Source organism: Haliaeetus leucocephalus, unplaced genomic scaffold (assembly GCF_000737465.1).
Source record: "Haliaeetus leucocephalus isolate CR32 unplaced genomic scaffold, Haliaeetus_leucocephalus-4.0 Scaffold722, whole genome shotgun sequence".
Taxonomy (NCBI): Eukaryota; Metazoa; Chordata; class Aves; order Accipitriformes; family Accipitridae; genus Haliaeetus; species Haliaeetus leucocephalus.
In genome coordinates this window covers 1,635,440-1,656,268 of record NW_010973158.1, presented here as the reverse complement: position 1 = coordinate 1,656,268, position 20,829 = coordinate 1,635,440, and the positions used below count along the sequence as shown (strand labels likewise).

The 20,829-nt window shown below is 38.4% G+C and overlaps 2 protein-coding genes across 2 annotated transcripts in view; one reads left to right on the top strand and one right to left on the bottom strand.

Annotated features, from left to right (window-relative positions):
* The window catches only part of SGTB (small glutamine-rich tetratricopeptide repeat (TPR)-containing, beta), a 23,208-nt gene extending 23,034 nt beyond the window's left edge, over positions 1-174 (bottom strand). Inside the window, exon 1 of the mRNA XM_010580517.1 lies at positions 143-174. The gene's annotated coding sequence lies outside the window, so the exon portion shown is untranslated. The remainder of the gene's footprint in view (positions 1-142) is intronic.
* A 7,013-nt stretch (positions 175-7,187) lies between these two features.
* NLN (neurolysin (metallopeptidase M3 family)) overlaps positions 7,188-20,829 on the top strand; it is a 36,399-nt gene continuing 22,757 nt past the window's right edge. The window contains exons 1-4 of the mRNA XM_010580516.1: positions 7,188-7,225; positions 12,141-12,397; positions 14,845-14,993; positions 20,478-20,585. Of these exons, the coding sequence (XP_010578818.1) occupies positions 7,188-7,225; positions 12,141-12,397; positions 14,845-14,993; positions 20,478-20,585 (552 nt within the window). The remainder of the gene's footprint in view (positions 7,226-12,140; positions 12,398-14,844; positions 14,994-20,477; positions 20,586-20,829) is intronic.

The following is a 20,829-nucleotide window of genomic DNA, read 5'->3' as shown; positions in this document are numbered from 1 at the left end:
CGGGGCGGCAGCGGGAGCGAAGCCAGCCCGTCTTCTTCTTCTTCCTCCTCCCTCCTCCTCCTCCTCCTCTCGCACTGCCCTCCCCATGCTGGCCCTGTGCGCGGGCGCGGCTCGCAGGTAGGCGCGGCGGGGAAGGGGGCGCCTCACGGCCAGCCGCGGCGGGCCGTCTCCGGTGTGGGGGCCGCCTTGACTGGAAGCCGCCGTGAGAGCACCGAGACGCCCGCGGCTGACGGGGAGGTCCTCGTCCCTCCGGGAGCCCGGCCTGGGCTGTGCCCGGGCGTCCTGGCGCGGCGCCGGCGGTGGGGCCTGGCTGACCCCCCTGCGGCCGGGCCGAGGGGGGAGCGGCCGGTCGGCTCTGAGGAGAGAAACGGCCGCTGGCCTGCCGGGTGGGGCGGGCGGTGGGCTGCAGGTGTGCGGGGCGTGCCCTAAGGGGCCAGGCAGACAATAGGACAGGAAACTTTGCAGCCTGTGGGGTTTATTGCCTCAGCTCGTGGCGTGTTTCCCGCAGTCCGCCTTCCCTGAAATAACCTCCGTTCTGTACAACTTCCAGGTGGGCAGGGCGGGTGAGGCGAGGTCTCCGCTGGGTAATTCTTGCACCGAGTATCAGGCGTACCGCAGGATAAATGGGCAGGAAAACAATAGAGTGAGGGCTAGGGCTACAGCAGTGGGGCTCTGCGGCAAGGTGTGTGTGAAGCGAGACCGGGCAATCTGTTTTTAATAGCTTTATAGAAAGGTGTGCCGTTATTTCACGTTATATGAGGGGTGAGATAGGTACAACTGTGTTATCGAAGGGTTTTAAAATACGGGGTTAATTATTCTGTATGTAATAAATACTAGCTCCAAATGGACCCAGAAAACCAGTGTGGAAGAAGGCTTGTAGGCACTTCCAGATGGACTAGGCGAATGACCATCACTGCAGAAATTGAGAGGGCAGAAGAACAGAAGCAAAAGACCAGATTTAATAGGAAATGCGGAAATAGTAGGAGGGTCACAATGTAAATACGTTGTGGTAATGAGAATGGAGCTGAATTTGAGTGTAGAATGAAGAAGCTGGTTACCTCTTGTGGACTTTTGAGAAATGACAGTTGTGTGCTCTACTGCATAAACCTTACCATTTTTGTTCTATTTCACAGCCTTTGTTCAGGTCAAATTGGGATTGAGGGGTACTAGCAGTTAGAAAATAAGATCCAGAATAAATTCTTTTCATCAGGCTCCTGCTGTTGTAAATGAACTGGCAAATTTACTGTTATCGAATCAAGTGCACAACTATTTTTTTTTTCCCCCAATATGCATTTGCATTCTTTTTGTGTAGTGATTTTCACTGTTCTCCATGTTTTGTGTTGATTGTCCTTGTTTGTCCTATAGATTTCTCCAACAAAAAGAAGGAAACGAAAAGAAGGATGGAAGGTTTTTTTTCTTTAGAAAAAAGTTTAAAGGCCTATCTTTGTTTGCAAGTTGTATTTGGAAACTGAAGATACCTCCTTCTTAAGTAATAATAAAGTGTTGGGTATTAATTTAAATTTTTTTTCATCACTTGTTGTAAGTACAGTGGGGAATGATTGCTGCACTTTGTTAATTGTGATTTTTTTTTTTCCAGTTATCATTTGAGTGTGCCCAAATAATTGTTTCACAAAAAAGAGTGATCTTGAATGCCTAATAGTGACCTCTAATTTTCAAAAGTTAATCAGTTGGTCACAGAAATGTTGAATAGGAAAGATTCTCAGCTTCTATTTTTTCCCAAGGGCATCTTAACATGAGATAAAAATGACAGTTCTTAGCAAGTTTGAAGTATCATGCCTTACGTTGAATAAAACTACATTAAGGGTTTGATTTGTTTGGTTAAGATAGGCAGCTTTTGGGAGAGAGACTATTTCCAATTAAATACTTTTCCTATTGGAATACAGAAGATTCGAAGATTAATATTTAGTTCAATAAAATGCATGGAAAAAGGCAGACTGAGAAGCAGATCAATTAAGCAAGCGCAGTAGTCTCTTTGCTTTTTGAGAATATTGATAGAAATAGAAAAAAAATCTGAACAGAAATAGACACAATGATTTAAATAATTTCAGTGTCCTGAAATAATTCTCTAGGATTCTTGAATTCTGGAGTCTTTCTCTGAAAATCTTCAAAATCAGGTTTTTCATAGGAAAATATATGTACATGGACTCTGGAAAAACTAGAATTTGTATGTAAGATCTAATTTTAGATTTCCATCACTGGAAAGAAACACGGAACACTGGCTTTTCTCTCGATGAGGAGGTGAACTAGCAAGAAACTGCAGCTAGGGGAAAGAGGCAGGAGGAAGAATGACATTGGGAGGCAAAGAAACAGGAAGAACTTTTATAGTCACTTTCTTATTTCGTGCTTATCACCATAGTGTGTGCGTATGCTTTCATTAGACTATCAGGTCCAACATCTCACCAATGGCAAGGGCCAGACAGTACACTTGGAACATTTTTCCCTTTCCCTGTGCTCTGTGGTCTGCACAACCTCCTCTGTGTACTGCAGCAGCAATTATTTCCTGTGGTCAAAAGCAACAGCTGCCACCTATCTAACGACAGCAGGCTCCAGAAGAACAATTTGTCTATTGCAGTTTGCAGAAGAGAATTGTTGCCTGGACTGGCTGAGACAAAGATGTCAGGCTCAGAAGCATTTTGTGGACTGAATTTGACCCATGGAGCACCAGCTGGACCACACTAAGCAGTACAATTAATGTCTTTTGAGGACATACCTGTTCTATCATTCTCTCTATAAAGGAAAAAAATGCCTTGCTTGGAAAAAATTCTTTTAAATGGTTTGGTTTAGTTCAAAAGCCTGTAATTTCTTTTACAGGAGCCAGGGTCAGGTACCTCAGAAAGCATGTAAGATAGGATGAACGTTCAGTACTATATTTTCAGAACAGTCTAGGAATTGAGGACTTCCCAACACAAAAAACAGTTGTCCCATGATCTTGTACAAAAATTTGTCCAGTAGTACCTTTTTTATATTGAAACTGCCTCCTAAAACTGTGTTTGATCTCCTCCTGAGTTATGTTGGAGGCGACAGGGGAAAAAATGATCCCTGTTGATTCTGTCCGTCCTCTTCATGATTGCATAAATCTCTGGAGTACTTCTTCTGTTCTGCCTTTTTTTTTCCCCCCCTTTTTTGGCAGGGGGTGTCCAGTATGAAGAATCCGGTCTAGTTAGTTGTTCTTTGAATGGAGTCCATTGCTCACTGCAGCTGATTGTTACTAACTCATGATGACTTGATGGAACAGGAAAATGTTTTGGCAGCTGGGAAAACAGAAGATGAGAGAGTTTATAAGCGTTGGGAAGATCAGACCTGCACGTAGTATGTGTGTGCTTCATTACGGAGTGGTATAATGGATCTTTGTGTCTTGTTCTCTGCTCCACCTTTACTAAATCCTATCGTTTCCTTCTTTTCAGCTGCTTTTTGGCTGATGTTTTTGTTAAACTGTTATGTCTCCAGAATGGTTAGATCAACTCACAGCTCATCACTGTGTATAAAAAGTCAGAAGTGTGTGTCACTTCACATTTATTAAGACTGAAATTCACCTTGTTAGTGGCTTTAAACTTTACTCAGTGTTGTGACATTCTTCACATCTCTTTGTGGCCGTGTTTAGTACACTACATTATCATCAGTAAATTTTGTCACTTCATTAATACCACCTTCTTGTAGATGAGGTATAAATATGTGAAAGAATACAGAACACAGCATGGAACCCTGCAGGGCTCCACTGGTCACCTAGTTGCATTCAGAAAAGTGAGCAGCCATTTCTGTTTATTTCCTAGCTTTTAACCATTTATCCGTAATAGAATCTCCCTTCTCATCATACAGCAGCATGGTCTCTTTAGGACCTTTTGGTCAGCAGTCTTTGGAAATCAAAGAGATTATATTAACTGATCTCTGTCTATTGTGACTTCTTCAAAAAATTCAAATAGATTTGTGAGTCTAGATTTCCATCTGTAGAGGAGAGTCTTTTCCGGTACATGTTATATGTAATTAGATTAGGGAGGCAAGGTGAGGATGGGTGGAATTACACTTGTCTCTGACCAAAATACGATTGTGTGTGTGTGTGTGTGTGTGTTCATCATACCTTCTCTAAGAGTTCTGTCTTTAACAGAGACACTTTATTTCTGCTGTAGAGTGTTAAATGAGTGAAGTTCTTGGCCATACTCATCATGCTGGAACAATCCTTCATGTAGACTGGAACCAGCCTGGGAAGGACTCAAGTGTTGTTAAGTCACTATTCACTCAAAAGCCAGAGCAGAAAGCAGGCTTCATTTGCTTGCCTAGTTTGTGGTGTTGAGCAGGCACACTGTAGCACAGAGCGCTGTTTGGGATTTTACAAGCATTGAAACAATCACAGCATGCTATAACACACTTTTCCCAAGAAGAACAGTGACTTAAAATGGTGCAAGTGAGAGAGATTAGGTCATCATCTGCCATGAAAGCATAGTTTTCCAACTAACTAACTAGTGATGGCAAAGAACATTTCTCATCACTTTGACTGTATGAAACTTAAGATTCAGTAGGAAATCAAAGAGTATTTCAATGGTGCAAGCTGAACTGATTAACTGCGGGTGTATATCAAAGAAACCTTTTGTGTTTACAGGCCCTCCTCAATAGTTTTCTCTGGCCTGCAGTACCCCTTCTTTTTTAGTTGGAGTCAACAAGCTGTTTTTCATGCATTAGCTTACTGCTTTCAAGTACTGAACTATCCTGGCAGTCATAGTGTGTGGTGTTTGCACTTTATCTGCTGTTTATATTGCTGGCATGATAGACATATGATAGATGCTTATGCAGCAGCACCTGAGAGCACTGTAGGGCCTTAAAAGCAGTATTTTTTCCACTGTGTTTCCATGGTTCACCTGATGGTAGAACCAAACAGCAAGATAACCTTAATGAGCACCTCCTGCAATAAGTTCAGTGTAGTACACTTACAGTCTGTGTGCAAATGTTGAAAAATCTCTCAACTTCTTCCTAAGATCCTCCAAGCAAGTTGTGCTGTGATGGAGGTTTTCTGTGACACAGAATGGATTCAGTTCACAGAATGGGTTTGAAGCCTAGTTTAGCAGCCCTAGTAATTTGGGGGTTTGGTTTGGGTTTGCTTGGTTGTTTGGGTGGTTTTTTTCCTAGAACCATGGATACCATAATTTTAGAGATCAGACACTCTGCAGAAACAGTACCCTGACCCTTCAATGTGTTCCACTCCAGATTACTGTGTGGAGGAAATCACCTCCTCTTATGAATGTCAATCAGACCAGTTTCCAAATTCCTTTTGTTTAAAGTTGGAAGGGCCTGGGGGAAAGGGGAGAGGATGTAAGTAAATTGTAACATGTTATGCACATGTATGAGTTCCTATTTAAGGTCTGGATTTGTGTTAGTTGCCACAGAGTGCCTTTTTCAATTACTTTGCTGTTGATGTTAATTCTATCAGAGAAACCAGTAGACATTGGTTGCCAGATAGTAAGGTCATAAAAGAAGCACTGAGGGTAATGTATGTATCAATAAAGATTTTAAAATGTTTGTATAACTTGTAGCTTTTTTTACTTGCTCACATTGATCTGAAGAGCTAAAAGAGTATCTAAGTATCTAAGTTGCAGAGAATCCTTTTTTTCTGAAAGATGTAGTGACAAAATTAATGGTTTAGTGTTAAAAGGCACTAGATTTTCTGCTATTCCTTCAAATGCATCTTGAGAAAAAAAGCAGTTTCTAATGGCAGTTATGGAGCTTTAAATAGGAAGTACTAAACATGCTATCATCTTGCTATAGTGAGAGCTGTCTGTGCCAAACACTTTTCTAAGGAAAATGGCCGAGGAATTCGAGGCATGTATTCACTGTTCCATACACTGTCAAGAGCCAAACAGATGAAAGGACTGAGAAGCGAAGTGTAACAAAGACTTCAGATGTGTTTGTCCAGCAGGAAAAAGTGATAACTTATATTGTGGGGCTATAGTCTCATTTCTTTGGCTCAGTCGGAGTAATGCTGCCCTGTGATTAGCTTTGAGCTGTTTAACTGTACTTTGCTTGTTCTGTCTTGGATTTTTTTTTTTTTTCCTCCCATTCATGTTTTTGCTTTGGGTTACTCAGTCCTCTGCTTACTTTGCTTGATTTTGTCCTTGCTTTACTATAAAATATACAATTACTTCTTGTCTGGAACTGTGAGTCAAAAGTGAAACAATATGGAGATATATTTAAAACTCAAGCAAGAATTAAGGATCTCTAAGTAGCACAAAGACTTTAGTCTATAAAATTTCTGTCTTAAAATCCATCCTGAGAACAGAGACTGACTGCAGTGTATCTTACATTGTTAGATGCTGCTGAATACTCATTGTGGTTTGTTTCTGAAATGCTTTTTAACTTCTTCATATAAAGAAAAAAAAAAGTAATCCATTCCATATGAGGCTTTACTGTTTTAAAGCTTTGGTTAAACCGTGCTTGTCTGCTATCATTTATATATGTTTGGTAGCACTTGAGTCTTACTTTCAGAGAGATGCCAACATATGGCATATTATTCAAGTACTAAATAATTGTCCAGAGGCAAACTGCCAGTTTTTATATTGCCTTAATGGGACATGTCTAGTTTTGGGGGGTTTGTTGTTGTTGTTTGTTTGGTTTTTTTAACAAGGCCACTAGGTGGAGTCAAAACACTGGGACGCTGTGAGTGTTGATTACGGCTACCTGATGAATATGGTCTTGCTGGCTTCCAGCAGGCAGCCCTGCTTCTCCTGCAGCCTGTAAGACTACGAAGTGTTGTTTAACTCAGATCTGCTGTTTCAAAAAATAGAAAGACCAAAATGGTCGTCTTGTTGTTATTAATTTTAAATTGGCAGCTTTTACAAAGATTTATACAGTAAATTACTGATTGAAAAAGTTGTTCATTGTGTTCATCGTGATTTGCAAATCTGCTCTTGCTTATATCCATAGGAATGTCCCCTAAAGTATATGTAAGGTACAGCAAGAAAAGATTGTATTTATTTGCCCTTAGAGTATTAAAAAACTAGAAGATGACTAAGTTACCTGAATTTGAGATGCCGCCCCTCTCTGTCTTTCTCTCTATATTCTTTTTTAAAATCTTGGCTCCCACTTTACCCCTGAAGCTGTTATCCCCGTTCTTTTGTCAGCAGCGAATATAGTTTTCCATCCTACACGAAGCTGATATACTCCAATTTTTGTGTGGCTACATGGAACTGTCAGATCTATTAGCAAGTACAGTAAACTGGTCTGTATATATATTTTCCAGAAATACACTTGTTAATACACTTTATTCTGTAAAATTATACTTGTCATTGTAACTAATACTGTTTAGGTGAAGATTAATTTGCAAACTGGAAGTACCATTAAAGAGTCTTGGATGGACTCATAGCTATCAATATGTAATCAGTTAAATGAGACAGCAGGCTTAAATCTTGACTGTATTATAAAGTGATTATCAGTACTAGGACCAGACTGTGGACAAGCTTGCAGGTTTTTGTATTTTCTAAAGCTGCTATTGCCCTTTGCTGCTTCTGCTTCATAATTGTGGGTTTCTTATTTTTTTTTAGTACCGTCAATGGAACACGCCAACAAAGGGTTGCTTGGTGTGTACCAGTCACGGAAAATGTTTCTAAACAAAACCAGGCTTACATAAATGTTTAATACGTTTAAAATACTGCACAAGTTAAAAATCAGTCTGTAAATTCAATTGCTTTCTTTGTCTTTGCAGCAGTTATATTGGCCACTCTATTGCTGTAACAGAGTATTGTAAAGGTCCTTCTCCTTTCTAAAATCAAATCAAATTTATATTTTCCAGAAGCAGCAAGTAATCAAACTGCAGATTTGTTGGTAAAATAAATTACCTGGCATTCTAGCAAAAATAACAACAATTGTAGTCTGTAACTTGGAAGCTTTGTTTTTTTCTTAAAAATCCTCTTTTAGAAGTAGCTACTAAGCTTTAAGTTGTTACTAAACTTACACTGCTTTTGGTAGAAATTATCATTCTTACTGCTTTGGGGATTGGCAGATTAATACCATAATTTGTAAGAACAGCTGCTTCTGTAATACTCTGTTGTAGCTGAAAGTCCAAACCAAACCTTGTGTGCCTTTCCTACTGAACTTCTAGATGGATGAAGCAGTGCACAAATGCATAATATATTTCAGTCTGCCCCATATGTCATTCCACTGACATTATTAGATGCTATAGGACTCACCCAAGAAAAAGGTAAGCGCAAGTTGCCAACAGAGGCCAGTTGGACGCCTTTTCCAGTTTATATCTGGGAAGTTGAAGTTTCCCACAGTGATACAATTTACTTTAATATTTTCCCTCTAATAACATGTCAAGAGTAGTTGCAGGGCATTTTTTAAACAGTCATACTATCTTAGCTATACTCTTCCTTCTTGTTTCTTTATAGTCTATTTAATCTTTAATTTTGGCATTGTTAATAGTTAGTAAATTACCAATTTTATTGCAGTATGATACATGGAGTTTGGGGAATTTATTTATTTAAAGTTTTATGTAGAGAAACAATATGAAATACTAAGCCATGAAATAAATTGCCAAGATTTCACTTGTGCTTGTACGTTGTCTTTTATTAATCTGATGTTAGTTACATAGGCCCTAAGTACAATCTGATTGACTGGTGGCAAGGTAACAACACATATCAGTAAGTGGTTAATTGAAGAATTGCATGTAGTGATTGGTTTTATGTGAAATGTTACATTATGGGTTTTGAAGGCCCACCTTTGTTTGGGCAATTAGAAAGACTTGCAGGTCTTTCTGAGTTTGTAGTGCCTTTGTTAATCTACATAAATGACTGCTTCCTTGTATCAGCAGGAGGATACAAGTATCAGCATTTCAAAACCAGACAGTTCTGTGTTTTCCTGTCTCTAACAGATAGACAACAACTTGCTGGCATTTATGGCAATCATTTATGCAACTGTCAAATTTGTGTGTGTATTCCTCAATGCAACTAGCCAACATACTAAGAAAATCAGGTGGTGTCTTTTTGTGGTATTTAAAAGTAGTGCTCTGCGGTAATTGGGGAGCCTACATTCAAGTTCATGAAATCAGTTCAACTTTAATTACTGCTTAAACTTGTTGCACAGGCTTAAATTAATATAATCTGTTGGTGCTTTGAGTGTTTTAGTGTTTGTTTCTGACAATATGTAGTTGGTCAGTGACAGGGCTGTGTCTTCTGCATGTCTAGGTCAAGGTAATGAATGACAGAAAGCTGTAGGTTCCCTTTAAAAAAGAGGTATCTGCTTCATAGCCTGCACTTTAGCATAGTTGTCAGCTTTTATGTTGTTCAGGCTGGTTTTTTTCCTTTGATTCTATTTTACTTTTATTTGTACCTTAATTTGGCACATTTCATATTCTTTTTTATGTTCTTGGGGAGGGGTGGGGTGTAGAGTTCAGAGCCTTGAACCTCTTTTTGAGGAGGTTCCCCTTCAGCTCCCATGAGGTTGTACAAGAGCTATGCTAGCAATGTGTGGAAAAACTAGACATAGGGCAGTCCAGTGGGAAGCTGTTTGTGACTTAATGAAGTACTGTTCTTTAAAGGATTTGTAGATTCAGGGTAGGATTCAGTGGTTTTGGGAGGTGGGAAACATGCATTCTCAGAAAGCTAATACTTAACATTTTGCTTTCATGAAAGCAGCTTCATTTATCATAAACTTCTAATTGAGATTCGAAGTTTCAGTAGTCCAATGGAGAAGCTACTAAGGCATTAATGTCAGAACTGAGTTGGTATCAGAGAGGCAGAACAGAGGTGGAAGGAATATTCTTTATTCAGGATTCATTTTGAGTTAAATCATCAATTTGCTGGACATTGATGTTTCTGTAAGCCAGTAGAAGGGAAAAGTAAACCTCTCTCCCACACTGGTTTGGGAGGATTTGAAGAAACTGTGGTAGCAAGGAAAAAAAAATTCTCAATGTAAAGTGTAGATGGAAATGCCACCCGTATACTGGGCTGCATCAAAAGAAGCACGACCAGCAGGTCGAGGGAGGTGATTCTGCCCCTCAACCCTGCTCTCATGAGACTCCACCTGGAGCACTGCGTCCAGCTCAAGTCCTCAGTACAGGAAAAGACAGGACCTGTTCAAGTGAGTCCAGATGAGGGCCGTGAAGATGATCAGAGGGCTGGAGCACCTCTCCTGTGAAGACAGGCTGAGAGAGTTGGGGTTGTTCAGCCTGGAGAAGAGAAGGCTCCAGGGAGACCTTATAGCAGCCTTCCAGTACCTAAAGGGGGCCTACAAGAAAGCTGGAGAGGGACTTTTTACAAGGGCATGTGCTGATAGGACAAGGGGTAATGGCTTCAAACTGGAAGAGGGTAGATTTAGATTAGATATCAGGCAGAAGTTCTTTACTGTGAGGGTGGTGAGGCACTGGAACAGGTTGCCCAGAGAAGTTGTGGATGCCTCATCCTTGGAAGTGTTCAAGGCCAGGTTGGATGGGGCTTTGAGCAACCTGGTCTAGTGGAAGGTGTCCCTCCCCGTGGCAGGGGGGTTGGAACTTGATGATCTTTAAGGTCCCTTCCAACCCAAACCATTCTATGATTCTCTGAAATGTTGTCTTTCATTTTTGTCTTGCATAAAAATAGTTTTGGCTAGGTTATTTCTACAGAATTCCTCCTATAGATGAGTAAGCCTTTTAACAAAAAGTCTTACCTTCAAACAGAAGTCCTGTGTGCAGCTCTCTTTGGATTGTTGGCATTTCACTCTTCTGCTTTGTTCTTCCTTCAGGCTAAAATTGCCTATCCTTTTGTGCGTGCTCCCTGCATTGTATGCCAAAACCTATCTGAGCACTTATGCACATACCAGACTGGTTTTGCAATAAAATTAGTACAAGTACAGTGGCTAGCGTTAGAGAAAAAGGTATTTGGTATACAATAGTGTGAAGTAAACATCCCTTTTAGTGGCAAGCTCTGTGTGTGTTCTTGTATCTCTTTAGTTATGGTTGAAAATTTTGTCATTATTACCATAACAACATGTGATTTTTTTTTATTTTTTTTTTTTTAGATTATGTGACTGAAATAGGGAGGCAGATAGTAAGTCTCTGCCAACCAGAGATCCTCCTATGATGCTCATATGATCTTCCTATGATACTAAACATTGCAGCAAGCTTTACTGCTTGAATGCCAGCTGTCTTTTAATTACTATCAAATTATCTGCCTCAGCAACTACTTCATATATAACTGAGCTATTAATGTAGTGACCAGGTGGACATCTTGTTGACTGTGTGGGTTTCTATTAGCCCCACTTCAGTCAGTTACCTGAGTCTGTATCCTTCTCCTTTATACAACCAAGTTGAGTGCTCATTTGTTGGGGTGGGAGGGTAGAAGCCTGTATTTCTGAAGCCCTCATGGCTCCAAGTCTCTCTCTTTTTTCTTTTTTTTTAATAATGTCAAAAAGATTAGTGAAAAGGCAGCCATTGATTGGGTAAGATCAGTTACATATGTAAACTCTTCTGCTAGCTAAAGCTGAAATATAGTTGATTTATATAATCAGGATTAATAGTACATAAATTACAGTAAAATTACGTACCTCTTCTGGCAATAGTGTGAAACTGTCTGTTTAAAATCCACAACAATTAAAGGAATACATTTTCAGGTAAGTAACAATTAGAAGTTTTCCTCCCATGGCTGATTGTGTGGTAAACATCCTGTATGAATATAAAACTATTTGTTACAATGAACATGACTTTTTTGTGTGTCTTGTTTTGTGCATCTTTGCAGTTCTTGTTCTTAATAATCTAGAAATCACTGTCGGTTTTATTCCTTATTTCAAAAATGCAAATACTGTCTGTTTCTGTAGAGTTTCAGTAACTGTGAGTCTTACTGTCTGGTTTTGTCAATACCAAAGTTTTTATCCCTGTCCAGACTTGGTCATCCTCTAGATAGAAAAGGTACAAGACAGACATCTGATTTATTTAAATAGACTTAATTGATAGACATCTGATTTATTTAAATAGACTTAATTGATAAGGGTAACGGCTGTGTATGGTCCTGCTGAACAAGTTATGGCTCTAAAAAGGACTTTGTTCTTGCTTCTAAAAATATTCTGTAATTAAAGGTCTCTTGCCTTTTTTTTTTTTAATGTTTACTGTAAACTACCTCTTGAACTAGAAAATTGCTATGCAAAGATAATTTTTATACTTTCAGGTCCGTTGGGCCACGGCTTGTGTTGACAATGACATTAGGAGCAGAAATTACTAGCCAGCTCAAGGCTTCTTCATACATAGCAGCAGGCCAAAACCTTTTGAGATGGGACCTGTCACCAGAGCAAATTAGAACAAGAACAGAAGAACTAATCAGGAAGACAAAGCATGTATATGACAGTGTCGGGATGCTTGATATTGCAGAAGTAACACATGAAAATACTGTACGGGCCTTGGCAGATATAGAGGTGGAATATGCAGGTTAGTGTACGCTTTCTGTGATTCTTTCTATAGGGCATTTCATCTGCACTTAAAGAAACATTGAGAAAAGATAGTTTTTGCTTGCAGTTCTGATCCATGCAGTTCTCATGTAGAATGTGTAGGGACCTCTCAAGGGTCCTCTGGTCATAATAACCTTTCAGGACCTCTCAGCAATATATAACATGATCAGCTACAAAGTCCTGCTGCTTTATTCTAGAGACAAAAACAAGGATTAGCAAAACTGTGCTGTTGACTGCTTTGACGCATCCAGAGAACTGCATTGGTCACCTATTTTCTTTTTGCATGTGAAGCTCCACACAGTTACATTTTTCTTTTCCAGCTGTGTACAACCGCTAGGGCACAGTGTGCAACAGTGTAGACTACAGAATCTGTGGTGTGTACAAACCTGATACGCAGTGTTTTTTTCAGACGCTGCAGAATCTGAGACAAGCAAGTCAAATGGAACAACGGAAAGGTTGATAAGCTCCTACTGGAGAAAATGTGAGGGTTGAGAATGGGGGAAGACTGCTTTACTTGCTCACTTTTATATTATGGCCTTCAAGGCCTTGAAGAATCCAGGGAGAGGTATTGGTCATGCAGTCATATCTAGATTGTTCTGGATGAATTATCAAGACCTACCAATACATGGCTGGAGTTTAATGGTCAAACACAGGTCATTCAGTTAATTTGTTAATAATTGTCAGTCAGAGGAGATAAGAAAAATAAAAGTGTGTCTTGGGTAGCTCTGTTTTGGAAAACCTATCAGATGGTGACTGCATGATCCTCAAAAAGTAGTCAGTGTAATAAAATGTCAAGTTCTCTTAAATCCTCTAAAAAAATCTGCAGTAGCAATAGAAGCGCTGAAAACAGCCAGCGTGGCTTGGAACAAAGTCTTTGCCTAGCAATAAAGAGCAGCCTGCAGCTCAAGTGATTGTACTGTAATATTAGTCTGGCTTTCACATACTTAGAATTACAGTTTAGGCACATCCAGTGAATTGACTGGAATTGATACTGGCAGAAAGACTGAGTAATCTTCACTCAGACAGCTTCCTGTCAGATTCAGTTTTAATTATACCAATGTATTTGGTATAATTATTGTAAGCCTTTTCACCAAGGTATAAAACTCTGGTTTAAATTAAATTAGAAGGAAAATCTATGTTTGATTCAGCAAATAGCGGCCATCGGCCTCTCAGCATAGCCACCAAGACTTGCATCTACCAAGATGTACTTTTTTTCTTTATGTGTTATTGCAGTAGTGGGTCATATGTAAGCTTTTAATGCTAATCTTCAAAGCTGTATGTGAAATTAGCATGACTTACCTGTGAAACAGCCCATGGCATATGATAAGGATGTATTACCACAGTAAGACTTCCATTAAAACCTTGGATCTTTAAGGCCTGTGTGTCCTTTTCACATGTACATGACAGACCTCCCCCAGTAAGAGAAGTGTATTATCTGAAAAGACACAGGCCTTACATTTCACTTGGAAGCTGCCAAAACCCACTTCATCATTTTGAAACATCTTGGCATGAGGACAGGAGCGGGGCGTTTGGGGGGCAGTTTCCTATGGACTTTAAGAAGAAACATATGCCCATGTTTGCCTTCCAAAGGTATCTGAAGGGCTGAGAGTATCTCAGGGTTTGATAAACCAACTTCAGATTGCATGAAATTACAAAGCTCTAAATCATCCTAGAAATGTTGTTTCTCTAAAATGTGCTTTTGGGAAGGTGGAGGGGAGTGAAATTATAATTGGGTTTTAATTAAGTTAACTCAACTAAGTCATGACGATTCATTTCTATTTTAGCATTTCTATTCAATGTCATTATAAGATGCAATATTCCTTTAATAAGCAGGGATTTACTTAATCACAGAAGTGTATTCTAAAAAAGTAGCATTACTCAGCTTCTGATCTCTAGAAGTTCAGAATACATAGACAGCATCTTCTATCTTTGCTTTATTGGTTCTCCTTAAACACAGAAGAGAAGATGGGGATTTGACACCGTTCTCATAACAATGTAAAGATAACTTCAGGACACATGGGCCTCTTTGAAAGATTCAGAGCTTTTCACTTTAAATGCTAACATGGAAGCATCTGTGCCAGCCATGAAACAATGGCAGTCTTCAATTACTAATGGTTCATCTTTCAAAAATTATGTATTCTATTTATACACCTTTCAGTTGATTTTGTAGAATTAAGAAGATGAGATAATTAGGCTTGGGTAATACATAGTGTCTGTAAAATGTTTATTTGTTATAATGGTGTGCGGTTTTGTCCTTTCACCTGTTCATTTTTATATTATCTGTAATCACTTTATTTGCTTCAAGCCTGATCTGAAGTGTCAGGTTGTTTCTTATGTCTTCTATAAATATCAGAAGGGGGGAAGTTCCTTATCCTTAAAGCATTTATAGCCTTTTGTATAAGTGTTCATTGCCTTTTATTTAAACAGTGGAAAGAAGCATGTTGGATTTTCCCCAGCATGTCTCACCTGACAAAGAGGTACGCTTAGCAAGTACAGAAGCTGACAAAAAGCTTTCTAATTTTGATGTGGAGATGAGCATGCGAGAAGATGTGTTTCAGAAGATTGTTTATTTGCAGGTAAATCACAACGATATCTGCATAACTTGTGGAAATGTAGATAAAATTCCAGCAGTGAAAAACGTTTCTCTAAAGAAGTTAGTATCCACAGCACTTTTCAAGATCCCCATCACTGTGTGTGTTTCCCCTGTGTCTATACCAGTCAAATCTTTCCAGTGGGACACGGCTATACAAAAAGGCTGTGGTTCCACAAAAACTTAAGCCAGTGTAACTTGGTGCTCCCACAATTTGTGTCTCATGTCTAGGTGTGTATATCCTCTCTCTCCATTGCAATAGCTTTGACTTCTGTCTAATCTTCCAATGAGCTGGTACAAGGAAGCTAAGCTAGCAGAAGTAAACCCATCAGGAAAAATAAAACATATTGTTTCTGCTGGCTGAGCTCCCTGAACTGGTTTGCCCAGAGCATCACCAATGTGTGAGGAAGAAAAGAGGCAATATAGCAATGTATTTAGGTTGGCTTACTGCTTTTGAATTGGTGTCCAAAATTGTGCTTTATTGAAGTAGTGGAGAAACTGAAATTTTAAAGTTGAGTTTTAAGTTATGAAAGTTAATGAGAACATATAACTGGGAGTGACCCCCCAAAATTACCTCTTTTGATCTGCTAATTATAGACAGCTACGTTGTATACACCTCATGTTGCATAAGCCTCAAAATAAAACTAAGTCAAAAGGTATGTTAAACTAGCTTCTATCCCTTTTGTGTTTCTGTTTAGCTTCCCTTCTAACTGGGCACCTACAAGTATCTTGTATTCTTCATTCAGACAGTTTATTTTGTAGCTCAAACAGGAAGAACATTTGTTTTTGTTCAAATGCATCTAGTGACATTTAGTAATAATTTTCCAAAAGTGTAATTTAAAGATAATGCAAGGAAGCTATCTGCTGTGCTTTGGATGTGAATCTTCTCTTTCAACCCCATCGATTTTTAACCTTCTTGTGATGCTGATAATATATTGGAGCCCTATTTCTTGGAGTTGTTGTCTATGCTTTTTGCAGCATTGGCTGGGAACCAGAATAATATTTGCAGGGCCTTATTAAAATGCCTTCAATACCATTGTCTTCTATTGCTGTGTTTTCTAGGCATATTTTCAAGTGTTCTTCTCTAGCTGGGTGGTGGTGTTTCTGTGTTTGTGGAGGTATTTAATAGCCCCATTTTGAGGACCTTCTGTTGTGTATTGGCAGATAGTGCCTTATGTTGATTTTATCCCTCTCCCCCCGTGCCTTATGTTGATTTTTTTTTTCCCCCTGCTCTGTTGCTAATAATTAAAAAGGTTGATATTTATTTATTATTTGCTGTGATTTTCCCCATTCTCCAGTACAGTATACATGGATACCTTTAGGACTAATCTGCCATATCTGTGTATTGATCTGTTTTTAATTTACAGGAATTTCTGATAGTAGCTAGTGAAAACTGATTGCTGTTACTCCCTAGTATTACTTTCTTAGAATCTTTTTTTTTTTAACATCTTTTTCATTTGGTGCTTTCCTACGTCATTTTCCTTTGCAGCAATACTTGGCTTCATAACAGTTACAATAGTTGCTTAAATCTCCATTTAATTTTTTTCAGAGATTTTTCTTGGCTTACCTCAGCATGCAAGCATGTTTTAGTATTAGTTTTCCAGAGATGCAACCTCTGAGCATGTATCAACTTCGTAATAACTATGAAAGTAGTAGCAGTTTTTGCTGTAGAACAGATGTGAAATTGCCAATAGTGCCAGACTGATCAGTTCTTGCTATTTCCAAATCACAAACTTCTTGTTAATTTTTGCTAAATTTCTAATGCCTTTTGTTAGAAACTCTTAGGTGAAAAGTCCGGTTCCAGGAGCCCATAAAAAAAAGAGACTTCCAAAACCAGAAATGTTTTGCTGAAATAATTTTATCAGTTTAAATGAGCCAGCAAAACATTTTGATTAAATCAGGTTTTTCATGGCTTCACTGAGGATTTAATAGTTCAGGTATATGAATTCAGTTTCATGATCCAGCACAGGGGCCAGATTAAAATGTGGTGAGGAGAATAAGGGCTGTCACACTCCCATGTTATTTATAATACAGTCAGTCCACTAAAAGATGATTAAATCTGCTTGATCTCAGTGACATCCTGAATGTTTTTGCTCCCTTTAACAAGGACTACACTTTTCTAAGTTAACAACTGTTTAGTATTCTTTCTAATTTCTGTTTTATTTAAAACCTGTTGGTAGTGGAAGATGTGTGAGGTTTTTATATTTAATTAAAAAAAAAAAAACAACAAAAAAACAAAAAAACAAAACCTGAAAATAATCTAGTCTCTTTCTTTTCTCCACACATTAGGGGAAAAAATTCCTGCATAAATTTATGTTGTTCAATATGCTCCAGATCTTATTCTTTAGAAAACTTTTGTTTTGGGGTCTGAAACTTGGAATGAAGGTGAATTTGGTAGTGAAACTATAATTTTAAATTTTATTACTCCTAACATCTGCACATGTTGGCTAGCAGAGGCATGCTTAAGAATGTTGCCAACCTTCTCCACCCACATGCCCTCAGGAAACTCAGCCTGATGTAAACAGCTGCTGCAGTTTTTGTTCATGATATTCTAAGTAGGTTTTGTTTCTTACTCTGCCTGAAGATTTCTTCGTAGAATAAGGTAGCATGGTTGTCCAAAACAAGTACAAAATGGTATATAAAATCATCAACCATGACCATCCTAAAACTTTTGGAAAGTTCCAACATTTCATGTGTGTAGTATATTCGAAATTAGCGCTTCTGTTGCAGAAATTGTTCATCAAAGAAACACAGGATGACATAGACCATCCTGACCAGACTGAAATTCAGAGATGACCACAGAACACCCTTGGTTCCTGCACCTATGAGGGTTTATATGCTTGCTTATCCTTAAAGATCTGACAGGTCTTTTTGAATGTGTGTCACCCTTATCTTAAGCATGTCTGTGATGCAGATAAACTTTACAAAGGCTAATATTAAGACTAGAAGCTATTTAACATTGATTTCTTTTGAAGTGTATGGAGAGATGTGTAGTCATCAAGAGAAAGATGAAGAATACTAACTTAGTTTTTTCCTCCTTTTTCCTAAAAGAATCCTTCTCTTAGCTTTAGAAGGAGCTAATATTCATTGCATTTAAGGGCTTAAAATTAGTGTTTGTGAATTCCCATCTGCCTAAAGTCTTTGCTAGGTTTGGGCCCAGGAGATGACAGTTCCATGTGCCCAATGGAGGGGCTGGGAGATCCCACACAATACCTGAATAAGTCAGTGACACTTTTCACAATCCTCTGTCCTTAACTGTGACTGTAATAAAACCAGTGTCTTTTTATAGAGTTTAGAGTACTCAATTTTTTTTTCTCAGCCATTCTGGTTTTGAGCCTTGCAGCACAGTTAGCACAATATAAATGTTCATGTAGTGACTATATCTGCATTTTTCACCTCTACCATTTTGCAGTCCTGTTTTTTCTGTCACACTGGCCTTAGGTCAGAAAAAAGAACCCTGGAATTGTGTGTTGTCCTGTGGAAAAACAATATGTGAAAATTCTGATCATTACAAATATTTTTGTACTCAATATCACAGCATTGATGCTCCTAGCATAAATATGCTCCAAGCAGTGCTTGGTAGCATAAAGAGAGTATTCTTTGCCAGAAGCAGAGCAGGAAGCCTGAGTGTTGTAGGGAGTAGGGTAATAGCATTCTTTTATCTTTGTGTTGGGAAATATTCTGTGTGGCTTGCCTTTTGCAGTTATCACAAATGAGAATGGAGATGTGAGGTTTGACTTGGAGAGGACAGAGGGCATGATTTTCTTCACTCACTTTCTTCCTCAAAAGAGATTTCCACTTTTTACACCCTTTTTTTAAAACCCAACCAAAAAAAAAAAAAAAAAAAAAAAGATGGGTGAGTGCTGCAAAAGAATTGTAGCCATGCTGAAGGGTACACCGTGCAATCACATGGCTGAGTCACCATTGACTTTAGCTGTGTGGTGACCTATAGTAGTTAGATCATCCTTTCATGAGTCTATGGATTCTTTTAAAAATTACCTGTAAACAGATAAAATTAAAAACATGCATCGTTCATGGGAAGTATTAGTATCGGAAACTAAGTTAAATGTGCCTATTGCTTTAGAAAAGTTAGCTTATCGGAAAGTGAAGTGATTGTTGTCATTTTTTTTCACTGGACCTTGAAATTCTTGTGTATAGACTATTGGTATATGCACAAAAGTTTTAGGCACAATTGTACTAGTGCTTAGCAGTCCTGCTGTAGCACAATGCTACTGGGACTTGTGACTCTTTGCAGAGTGAAAACAAAGCTAAACCATTCGAAGTTCTTTCATGGTTCTAAAAAACAATTTCCACTGATACTTTTTTTTTTTTTGTAATCCTATTTGCGGGGCACTGGTGGGAGTAGGCATTGTTTATGTGTTGTTGTGTAGATTATTTTTAAGTGACAGTTGGGAAAGTATCTATTTCAGAGCTTTTATTCTTTCTTATTTTCTCTTGGAATACGACTAGGTTCCTGTCTCTTATTTTTTCTGTTTAAGGAAGAGAGGTAATTTGCACTGGCAGGTCATTAGTTGACAGCTGTACACAGTTGTGTAACTCTTTCATAGAATTTGCATGTTTCAACCTCCTTACTTTTCAGAGGTGCTAGTCAAGAATTAATTGTATGTAGGTAAGCTGATGAGAGAGTTGTTAAGACAAGTCAGAGCTAATTCCAACAGCTTCATATTTAAAGGTGAAATTAAAAAGATTATTCATTTTTAAGAAGGACTGTAAGTTAATATGTTTTTTTTTTAAATGTTCACTTTTAGATGAGGGGAAAAAAATTAGAATGTGTACAGCATTATTTTCAATTTGGAACAAAATGGCAAGTTTCTGAATTAAGCAGTTATGCTGAAGTCATTTGAAGGAAGACCCTCACAGGGCTGATCCATGGTCTGTTACAACCAGTATCTTGTCTCTTAATGTTGATTGCTTTAGGAATGACCATTCAAGAATCTTCGTAATGGCATAACCAGACATAGAAATACCATTTTATTTGTTGTCACTGATTGATTTCTTATGAAAGAGAAGATGTATGTGTTCAAATTTTATGCCATCTGATAACCTTCAGTGACACATCTAATCTTTTGGGGTTTTTTAATCCTTCTAAGTTTTAAGGTACAGTGTTACCTTATAGCACTGATTTACTTCAAGTATGTGTAAGAAAACTATCTCTACAGGAAAATTTTGAGTGCGCTGTACTGTAACTAAAGGGGCTTGCCATTATGACAGCATGTAAATGTGCCGGGATACTTGGTAAAAGAAAATTATTTTAAAACCATGCTACATCAATATAAGAATACTGTTGTATAAGGTAACTGTTTTTGGCAAGTCCTACACACTAAAATCTGGGATGTTCCTTTTTTACTATGGTGGTGTTCTTTAGAACAACTCTGTTCAGACCTTTTTAATGCTTGGTATGTTTCTTACACCATGTCGTAAATTCAGTTATTCTGTACTGTCATTTCAGCAAACCTGCGATCTTGAAAATGTAAAGCCTGAAACAAAGAGATATCTGGAGAAATCAGTTCAAGTGGGAAAAAGAAACGGACTCCATCTTCCTAAAGAAGTGCAGAATGTAAATATGGACTATTAGTTTATAAAGCAAAGGTGACAAACTGTCCAAGTGATGAAGTTATGGTTGTATAGCTGTACCAAGCATATATTTGAACTTCGAGCTTTTGGGCCTGCTTGATTACTGCTCTAATCTTAAGTGTTCTTAGTTCCAGATCCATCCTTTAAACTTCAGTCACCTTAAGGGTTTTAAGTTAATCTAACACCCACAGTACTTAATGGATAGAGGTGGTATGCATCACCTCTCT